This window comes from Anneissia japonica, unplaced genomic scaffold, assembly GCF_011630105.1.
Source record: "Anneissia japonica isolate Jap-2015-1 unplaced genomic scaffold, ASM1163010v1 scaffold287712_len2945570_cov188, whole genome shotgun sequence".
NCBI lineage: Eukaryota > Metazoa > Echinodermata > Crinoidea > Comatulida > Comatulidae > Anneissia > Anneissia japonica.
The window spans coordinates 2,526,145-2,537,577 of NW_022704401.1; the positions used below are offsets into that span (position 1 = coordinate 2,526,145).

An 11,433-nucleotide genomic window follows, 5' to 3' on the forward strand; every position below is an offset into this window, starting at 1 on the left:
ACACATTCGTAGCACTTGGAAAAAGTTGAATTGTAACCGATGGACTTTACAACAACTTAGAAGAGCTTGTGTACAAGCTGTATGGACTTAAAAGACGTACACCCCGCAAGGCAACATCTGTTTTGGGAAAAATATAACAAAAGTGGTAAATTTGTAGACCTTTCCTTCTTACCACCCTGTAAAGAATGCCTGTATCTACACATACAGAGAGCCAATTATGTCTGCCGTTTATGGAGGCAATCGTGTGTCCCCATAATTGATGCTCCAAATCCACAGAGTCATGGGTGGACCGCTGACAGCGAAATTCTTTGGACAAATGCTGTGATGTCAGAGCTTGTGTACAAGCTGTATGGACTTAAGAAAATAAAAGACGTACACCCCGCAAGGCAACATCTGTTTTGGGAAAAATATAACAAAAGTGGTAAATTTGTAGACCTTTCCTTCTTACCACCCTGTAAAGAATGCCTGTATCTACACATACAGAGAGCCAATTATGTCTGCCGTTTATGGAGGCAATCGTGTGTCCCCATAATTGATGCTCCAAATCCACAGAATCATGGGTGGACCGCTGACAGCGAAATTCTTTGGACAAATGCTGTGATGTCAGATGATCTGATCGAATTACTTACTGAAACAAGTGAAGGAAGTGAAGGTTACAGTGACAGTAATAGTGAAATTGACGACAAATTTAGAAGTAGACATAGAGGATGAAATGTCGGAGAGTGAGGATGAATTTTTAGGTACTTAATATTAAAGTTTTAAACATTTACGACCAAAATTACATTGTAAAACATTATTTTGGTATTTACAGACTAGTGGTGTAGGCCCTGTCTCTTATACACATCTAGATGTGTATACCCAATAACTTTTGAACGAACCCTACACCTGTCCAACTGTCATTTTTTCTCGAATATATGACCTAAATTACATTGAAAACATTATTTTCGTAAACTATTGCACATTTAGGACCCCTTTCTTAAATATGCCGAATTTAACATTTGACCCCTCATATCTCGAAAAATACCCCTCCCTGGACCAATCAACAATCAGATTCCCATTCTACGCCCAAAAATATGTCAGAAATGTTTCTTTTTTCACATTAATCACACAGGCAACACCCTTTTCCAGATTATGTCTTATTTGACCTTTGACCCCAATAACTTTTGAACGACTCCATACCTGTCCAATTTACTGTCATTTTTGGAATCTTGACCTAAATTACATTAGAAAACATTATTTTGGTACACTAATTCACTTTTGTGATCCCCTTCCTTAAATATGCCATATTTGACCTTTGACCCCACATATCTCGAAAAATCCCCCTCCCCGGACGGATCAACAATCAGATTCGTAATCTACGTCAAAAAATACATTAGAAAAAGTTGGTCTGGTAAATTCTGCAAAAATGTGACACCTTCCTCCAAATTCGACCGGTCTAATTATCATTATCATCATTATTATTATTGTTATTTTTAATATTATTATTAATATTATTATCGAGAACGATCAAGAATCATAATACAGTATATATCATATTCGCACGATGTGCATTAGAAGCCGCTATCGAAACGTACATTTCCGTGGAGTAGCCTATACACTAACAACGGTTTGTTTGTACTGTATTTGTTTTCTCCAGTAAACATCGCAAATAGGGACCTAGCTGGTACATATGGAGTTATTAATATCAAAATAATTATAACTCCATGGCATGGTATCGATAGTACTTACTGGTGTTTATTTCATGATTAGTCAGTTCTATATATTGATGTTAGCATTCGAATAAAGGTATTATTGTCTGGAAATCCTGGCGTACTTAGTTGAGGGTCTTAATTTGCGGGGTCTGATATTTTGAGTGGGTCTGATATCTCGTGGTCTTAGGTCTTAGCTTTCGTGGTCTGAGCTTTCGGGACACCCATAGGTAGCCTGCTGTTCATTAATCTAAGCAGCCTACACAGTGTGGTGGGTGCTCTAGGCCTAGGAAGAGCTTAAAAATGAGATGATTTTTCTATTACTTGTGTGTAATTATTTTACTCCCAACTGGTAGTGGCATAAATACCAGGGGCAGATTTGGTGGGGGAGGGGCCGGTCTGGCCCCCCCCCCATTTTGGAAGGTAAAAAAAAAAATTAGAAAAAAGCAGGCCCGTAGCCAGGGGGCGGGGGGTTTATGGTTCGGGCGAACCCCCCTTTTCTAGCGAACCCCCTCGCATTTTTGAATGAGTCCCACTCGGACAGAATGTCGTTTTTAACTTACCCAGCATTAAATCAAAATTTAGCACCTAATTCATTATTTGGTCACCCGTTTTTAAATTGTAGCATGCCATACAAGCCTCATTCATAAAATATCTTAGCTTCAGAAGTTCGGAGATTTAAATTGAACACAACTCCAGCAAACCATGACTTTACGATGGCACACATAAGGATGGCAAACATCGATAAAAACCCGGCTGCCGTCTCAACTTTCACTGGCCTTTGGCTGAATGTGTGTAAGAAATATACCAACTGGTAACGAAACTGGTTGCCGTCTACCTACGGGTAGAGTAAATAGTGCCACCAAACGAAGCTAAAGTTTTGCGACTTAATGCACCAAATGCAGATAAAGTTTTGCGACTTAATGCACCAAATGCAGATAAAGTTTTGCGACTTAATCCCCTGATTGTGGATTGTGTGGTTAGTAAATTCCATAGCCATACTGCACCATAGCGCACACTAAATTATGTGCTGATGGAGTATTTTGGGGAAATTGACTCTTCTTTTTTCCATCCCAAGCAAAATATTTAATAAATCAACATGGTCCATCTCAGATTCTCAGTCATCATAGCCAGTCACAAAATTAGGCTAGGAATTTTGTTTTCAACAGCAGACACACACTACAGAACGGAGTGCATCAAAACGAGTGTTTGTTAATTTTTAGTGATAAAGAATCATGGAACGTCGTAGAATAACTGAATTTTTTTCGTCGGCTTTTGCAAAAAAGAAAACGACAGATAGTCCTTTAAGGTGGGTTATTGATTTCAAAATCAATTAGCCTAGACTAGATGTTGACTAGCTAGGTTCGCTCCTCGTTCATTTAGAGACAGAATTATACCCCGACGACAACAGACTAGTGGTGTAGGCCTAGGCCTTGAGCACAGTAGGACGTACTACAGGCTGCGGTACTAGGCCTAGGCTTTTGTTGTAAAAGTTGAAGTGCATACAGGATGCGCCATGGGCCTCTATTTACAAAAATACATTTTGTTAATTATTATTGGTTGACCTAGGCAGGCAGGCCAGCTTTACCGTCGAAAGTCCTGGGATTCGACGATGACAAACGCAATAGACGCGCTGAATTTCGTTTTTTTTTTTTTGTTTTTTTTTAATGAAAGATAAAATTTATCGAATATTTATCTATAAAAACAAGATTAATATTGTAGAAATTGTATTTCTAAAGATGCATATTCATATTTCATTTGGTAGACAATAAATATTCAGTAAGATATGCTAAAAATGATTATTAATTCTGAAATGTGCATCAAATCTCAGCTATTATTAATCAGTATGTATTATGTTAAAGTCTTAAAATAATAATTCGAATTAGGCCTAGTATATAACAAATAATTGTAATTAAAGTTTAAGTTCTCATGATGTCAGATGATGTATAATAATAATATAATAATATAATATAATATGATGCTATATTTTGTGAAGTAGAATAGAAAGAGGAAGAGGAGGAAGAAGAAAAATTTTTTGTTTGTTTTAAAATAATAAATGTGTTGAGTATATTGATATTGATTATGCGATGAGGTTTTTTTTTTTTATATCTTTCGGTGTGATTTAAACATGCCATTTCTCAGAAAATATTATCTAATTTTATTATATTACTACCTTTTTATAACATAGATCTTTTTCAAAACATAACTGCTTTTATAACATTATATAGACCCATTAAACACAAAACTGCTCTGGCTTCGGGTCTTCGCCCACGACCGCACCGTGGCCCTGGACCCCATGCCCAGAGAAAACCCCCCCCCCCCCAAATGACCTGGCTACGGACCTGAAAAGAAAGGACAAGAAAAAAATGATCGCCCAAAACGCCTCAGAGGTTATTTCGGTTGTCTAAAACAAAAAAAATTTAGCACTGAACCCCCAGGCCCTTCTTCTACCCCCTCTCCCCCCTTTCCTACATCTCTGGATCCGCCCCTGAATAGCGTGTGTGCATAGGCGGGAACTCATTACCCATACCACGTTTCCCAACCCCATTTCCCCTTACCATCACCCCACTCTGTTGTCTCATTCCGTTGTCCTCACCCCTTCGGTCCCACCCCTTTGGTCCCACCTCATCGACCCAATCCCATTAGTCTATCCTAAACAAATTCAAAATGCTTATATATTTTCAGAATTCAAAATATTCATACATTTTGTACTGGTCAAAATTGCACTGCGGGGAGGAAAGGAGTAATTCTAGTTAATTTATGGTAAATTTATAAAGCAAGGCTATGCTAACCATTAGCATAGATCCTGTGCAAGTGTAGCAATTACTGTAAAGGCTTGCTGGTGTTGGAATTTATGGGTCTAGGAAAATGCTTCGCTTGATTTGCATTCAGTTTAATATATTTTACTTCAAAAAATAATAGATTAAGCTTTTATATTTACATCATGCATGAGTTTGCTTTACTACAATACTTATTGATCTTTACCTATTCAGAATATATTAACAGATAAATTGAATTAGAGTTTTTCACAAACACAAACATGTAGAAATAATCAATAATGAAAATATTTTTAATAGACAAATCTAATATTTCAGCTGTTACATTGTGGTGTGAAATTTAGTGTCAAGGGGCCAAGTTTTTCAAAACGTTCATCTGTAATAATCATTTTGGAGGCTTCCAAATCTGCTTTTACATTCACTATTTTTTGTTGTTACATCTTAAAGCGAAAGCAGATTTCTATTGGGATAAATATGTTTGCAAAAGTAAGATTTTTTATTGTAAATGTATGTTTCAGTGGTTTCCACCATCACATATTGGTTTATATTGGAGCATATTATCATCGAGTGTAAACATAGCTAGTGGTATAGGCCCACTAGTGGCATCAATGTTAGCGTCTGTATATGGATGGCGAATAGCAACACGAACCTCAGGTAAATCATTTCTTATTGCAGTGGCTTACGTTTAACACATTGACCCCTGTTTCTGCCAGTAGATAACTCAAATGCAGTTTTGTGGTAGAGAGCTTTGTCACCTTTTTTAAATGTAGAAGATTCAGTACCCTCCCAACACACATAATTTGTAAAGTACAATGCTAAAACATATTTTTCTGACCAAACGAACCATTTGCTAATAGGTTTGGCCAACATAATTTTTCTTTGAATAATGTAAAGCAAAATAATATTTTTAATAATAATAAATAATAATAATAATAATAATAATAATTTTAGGTAAATTGTAACTCGAATGCGATGCAGTATCTCTATCTAGAATCCAAACCGTAGGATATTATAAATTGATATACACTACAAAATAAGGCTATCAATGTAAGTGTTATTGTTTATCTTTTTTTGTAGCACTATTAGCAGTTGCTATGTCATTTTTGTTATTCATCTTCCTGAAGGAAAGCCCAGTTGATGTAGGCTTAACAGCATTCTCTCAAGATGCAAAAAAGAAAGGTAACGTAATAATCCTTCCAATATGGTGGTGGATGTAAGTGGTGGAGACAAGTGGTTATGATTATGGTGATGGTTGATTATGATAATGTTGATGATAGTTATGATTTATTTGGTATCAATACTTAGAAACAATATTGATTATGGTATTTGGTGATTGTTGTGATAATTATGGTGATGATAGTCACAGTGGCACTGATACTTGATAGGAATATATCTAAAATCTAGAAGAAAAAAAATAATGAAATTATGATCTTTATTGTATTTTGTCTAAAATATTTGCAGAAAGTGTTCCTGTGAAGAATATTGTGCAAACTCCTTTCCTGTGGGTGATGTTCTCTTACAATTTGCTGAATGTTTTCATGTCTCATGCATTCTCAGATTGGGGCCAACTTTATCTCATACATGAATTGAACTACCCACCTACTACAGGTAATAATTATTGTCTGTTTTGATAAACTTTACAAAATCTAATGAATTTTTCACATCAATGTACAAGGCAAGTGACCATTAGCATTTAGTGATGTGAAAGCCATTTCATAGAATATGTGATAATTTATGGTTTTCGCTAGGCTGCTACAATCAAGAGGAAACAGTCATTAAGAAACTGTAGGTAGCGGTAGCTTTTGATACAATGGAATGGGAATTCCGACTAATCAATGCGCAAGCGCAGTTACCAAAGAACGTCTGTTAAATACTGTATATAAAAACACAGTGAGCATGCGCTTGGAAAGGCTAGACAGCCAGTGAGCATGTGCACTGAGTAAGTGACGTTGTCGAGCATGCGCAGTTATCAAAAATACTTCTCAGGAACCAAACAGCGTATGCGAAGAGGGTATGAAGTAGAGATGAGAGTAAAATATTGAACAATTAAGCATGTGCAACTCAATCTAAAACCGGCTATGATGGAATTTATCTAACTAGTCCAACCCAGCCAGCAGAATAATAAAAATAATAAAATATTTTTAAAAGTTGAATACAAATAAATAATATGAAATATTAAAAAATAACTAGCATATACCCGTGCTCCGCACAATTGAATGAGTGGGGGAAGGTTGCGATGTATATTGTTGAATGTTATGGGAGGTCGAGGAGGCAGTCGTTGTGGATGTTATGGTTAGCATGTTGTTATTTTTCTAAAGGATGTCTTTGTAAATAATGTTTTGAGTGTCTTCGCTGAATGTTCCTTGTGGTGTGAGGAATTATTAAGGATGAAGGGCGGATCCAGAATTTTTTAATCGGTTCCACAACAGTTTTAGAATAAATGAGTAGCACATAACATTAATATGCATTAAAATTTCAAGAATTTTGTGCCAAAAAGAGGAGGCACGTGCCCACACCCCTCCCCCCATCCTTACTGGATCCGCCATGCCTGTTGATCCTACGTATTTACGTAAATTTGAGGTGTTGATTGGTGGAGCTGGCTTGACCCTAAATTTAAACTTCAGTGTCGCTATTGAGTACTAGTGTTGTGTCATGATACTACTCCGTTGCTATCGGTGAGACAAAATGCGTTCAACCGGACGCCATTTTTTCAAAAAACCATTGATCCCTAAATGCTAAAGCCCTTTCCCTTTCTAACCATTCTGCTGATCTGATCCCCCTGCCCGACAACAATCTAATGGTGGAAGTCTATGCAATGGAAGATTATTTACAGCTCCAATGCAAAACCAAAAGATTTTCTAATAGTTCCATACCTTATTACATTCAATTACTCAATATCTCATAACACCCTTCTCACCCAATTATTCTCCCTGGCGTTTGAGGCACTGGCTGCTCCCCTCTCTTACAACAATGAAGTTGCTTCACTTGCACATGTTTATTTTGTTTTTTGAAAATTTTTTTCCCCCCTTTTTTGTGAATTTTGTATGTGAACTTTTGTACTTTGTAAAAGTTGCTATCAATTTGGCCTTTGTCCACATATAGAAACCCCAGTATATGAGCACATTCCTGCCAGCGGTTTCAGAGGAGATAGGTGAAGTTACGTGGTGGCGATTAGCAGAATTAATATATAGATAATGATAATAATAACAATAATAATGATAATAATAACTACATTTGAACTCGTCACTGAGAACGAGTTAGGTGATCCGCCGCACTTCGACCCTCGAGGAAGTGTGCGCGGTGCGGATTGAACAATATTTAAATGCTGATAATGGCAAAATACGCTAATTTAGTTTGTTAAAAAAGAATTTGGAGTATTTTAAAAGATTTATTCATGCGTACGCGCACGTCATGACGCACGTGCGCATCTTAATGTCACTGTTGTCTCCTGATATGAGATATATATGTATCAACTTTCATTGACAAATGCCTGTTGGTGAAGGAGTAATGATCATTCATAGTATTTATCATATACAAAAATTCAGTTTTTTGAAATCACGACTGGTTAAGGTGATTATGGAGTCATTAAATGTTTGAGGAAAGAAGGATGAGGGGGTAATTAAAAACCTTTATTTTTACCATGATGACGTCATCAAAATGTTAAAAGAAGTTACATAACGAAAGAGAATTGCCTCAGCTATAACATACTCAAAGTTGGAAGACAATTGACCAAGAATAAGCGAGATACGCTCAAATGCGCATTTTAAAAAATGACGTCATCGATAAAATTCAGTTTTGTTGAATTAAGATGGTAATATGATGACGTCACAATGTCCGATCGGCCATTATGAGCTAGAAAATCATATTTACAACTCATGTGCTTTCAGAATATGTGATAAAAATTGGGGGTCACCTTTCATCCTAAAGAGCTGTAACTGTTTAAAATCAGGCCTGATTTTAGTAAAATTTCACTGTATATCGGCACAAATGCGCACAAAGTTCACTATGTTTGATGCGTGTGTACGGCATTGTTATTGGCCATAAGGTGATTGAAAAGATCGGAAACTTGTAAAAACAATGTCAGGAACCCAAAATGTGACAAAAAAAACTTAATTTTTAGCCTCTGTACCTGCTGCGCGCATTAAAATGAGCACGCGTAGTGGTAAATTTCAAAAAATTTTGAAATGCTCAAAATGGCGTGTAACGTGCTCTAATTTAGTCAAAAAGTGATTTCGAGCATTTTTGAAATTTTGACGTATGCGTTACGAAGCACACACGAAAAATTAGGGTACAGTACATTTAACATTGACCTTAAGTTAATGCTAATTTGATACGATTTCAAAATAGCAAATGGTTAGGCTGATATGATCGATAATGTAAAAACGCAAAATTGCGCATCTAGCTGACGTCACGCATGACTGGTCACCTTGAAAACCTTACCATGTCTATTGCAGGCGAAGCCAGAATGATCGATGCAGCGATTTTGTGTGTACCTCGTATCGATTTTGAGATATCATGCAAACAAAAAAGGGGAGAAAGAAAAAAAAAAGATGATGATGATCCTGACAATAACAAGAGGTGATCCGCACTAGATGCGGATCACCAATAATAATATAATTTAATAATAATAATAATAACAACAATAATGGTAAGAACACAAGCTAAAGAAAGTCTGTATGGTAGGCTTAGGCTTCCATCAAATCATAAATCACACATTCTACATTTCTAATGTGGAGTACTGTTTAGTATGTTGTTTTTATTACTTTAATCCTGTGACTGCAATGTAAATAAGTTTGTGGCTATTATTACACCAGTCGTAAACCAATTCTACCTGTAGGCTATTATTTTTATGTTTATGTGTCATAACAGAAATGCATTGAAGATGATATACAGTAGGTCATTCTCAATCACATTCTCAAGCTACACTAGCGGATCACCTCTTCTTATTGTCAGGATCATCATTCAATTCAATTCAATTCAATTCAATTTATTATATCATTTGCAACGCATACATTACATCACATAGAAAATATTGTGGCTCTTTTTAACATGGACCAACGTCCAATTCGGCAAACAAGGAACAAATGGAAAAACAGTGAATTATCAGAGCAACGGACACAATGAAATGCTATTGTATTGCATTGAGGGCCCGGATGGCTGACGGAAAGAAACTCTTTTGGAACCTGCTCATTCGAGCATAAATTGACCGATATCTTCTCCCACTGGGGAGCAATTCAAAGAGAGAGTTACCAGGGTGTGTTGGATCTTCAATTATACATTTTATTTTTTTAAGCATTCATCATCATCTTCATCTTTTTTGGTGATCCGCATCTAGTGTGGATCACCTATTGTTATTGTCAGGATCATCATCATCTTCATTGGTGATCCGCATCTAGTGTGGATCACCTATTGTTATTGTCAGGATCATCATCTTCATCTTTTTTTTATTCTTCTTTCTTTCTCCCCTTTTCTGTTCGCACGATATCTCAAAAAATGCCACGAGTTGCGCACAATTGCTGTCAGCGAACATTTGGCTTGGTCTGGAATAGTCATGGTAAGCTTTTCAACGCGCTCAGTAATGCGTGACGTCATCTACGCGCAATTTTGCGTTTTTACATTATCGATCATATCAGCCTAACCAATTGCCATTTCAAAATCGTATTAAGTGAGCATTAACTTCGGGTTAATGTTGAATGTACTGTACCCTAATTTTACGCGTGCGCTTCATAACGCGCGCGCACACGTGCATCTAAATTTTAAAATGCTCGAAATCACTTTTTAACTAAATTACAGCACGTTTCAGGCCATTTTGAGCATTTCAATTTTTTTTCAAATTTTCCATTACGCGCGCGCATTTTGACCGCGCAGCACGTATGGAAGCTAAACACTATGTTCTTTTACATAGTTTGGGTTCCTGACATTGTTTTCACAAACTTTCTTTCTTTTCGGTCTTCTTTTGGCCAATAGTAATGCCGTACATGTGCATCAAATATAGGTATCTTTGCGCGGATTTGTGCCGATATACAGTGAAAATATGCTAAAATCAGACCTATTTTTAAACAGTTATAGCTCTTTAGGTTGAAAGGTGACCCCCATTTTCATTACATATTCTGAAAGCACATAAGTTGTAAATATGATTTTATAGATCATAATGGCTGATCGGAGATTGTGACGTCATCATATTGGCATCTGAATTCAAAGAAAGTGATTTATAGCTATGACGTCATTTTTGAAAATACGCATTTGAGCGTACCTCGCTTATCCTTGGTCGATCGTCTTCCAACTTTGAGTATGGTATAGCTGAAACAATTCTCTTTCATATATTTGACTCCTTTTTACATTTTGATGACGTCATCATGGTCAAAAAATTGTTTTTTCTGACCCCCTCATTTCTCTTTCTTCAAAACGTTGATGACCGCATATAATCTTAACCATTCGTCATTTCTAAATCATATTAGGTGAGCATAAGCTTCAGGTCAAGGTTGAATGTTATGTACCTTAACTTTCCGTTCGCGCTTTTTAGCGTGCACGTACGCGTGCGTCAACATTTATATATGCATAAAACCATGAATATTTTTAATCAGTTATAGCTCCTTAGGATGAAAGGTGACCCCCAATTTTTATTACATAATCTGGAAGCACATGAGTTGTAGATACGATTTTTTACTTCATAATGACTGATCGGACATTGTGACGTCATCATATTGGCATTTGAATTAAAAAACTGAATTTTTATTTATGATGCCATTATGTTTATACTCGTTGGAACGTATCTCGCTTATCCTTGGTCGATCATCTTCCAACTTTGAGTATGTTATATATTTGACTTTTTTTTACATTTTGATGACGTTATCGCATGGTCAAAAAAATTGTTTTTTCTGACCCCCTCATTTTTTCTTTCTTCAAAACGTTGATGACCCCATATAATCTTAACCATTCGTCATTTCTAAATCATATTAGGTGAGCAT

General features: G+C 36.3%; 1 protein-coding gene across 1 annotated transcript in view; it reads left to right on the forward strand.

Annotated features, from left to right (window-relative positions):
• Nucleotides 1-11,433, forward strand: part of LOC117104639 (glucose-6-phosphate exchanger SLC37A4-like) — a 47,345-nt gene that overhangs the window by 17,732 nt on the left and 18,180 nt on the right. The window contains exons 3-5 of the mRNA XM_033245513.1: nucleotides 4,984-5,119; nucleotides 5,543-5,644; nucleotides 5,927-6,073. Of these exons, the coding sequence (XP_033101404.1) occupies nucleotides 4,984-5,119; nucleotides 5,543-5,644; nucleotides 5,927-6,073 (385 nt within the window). The remainder of the gene's footprint in view (nucleotides 1-4,983; nucleotides 5,120-5,542; nucleotides 5,645-5,926; nucleotides 6,074-11,433) is intronic.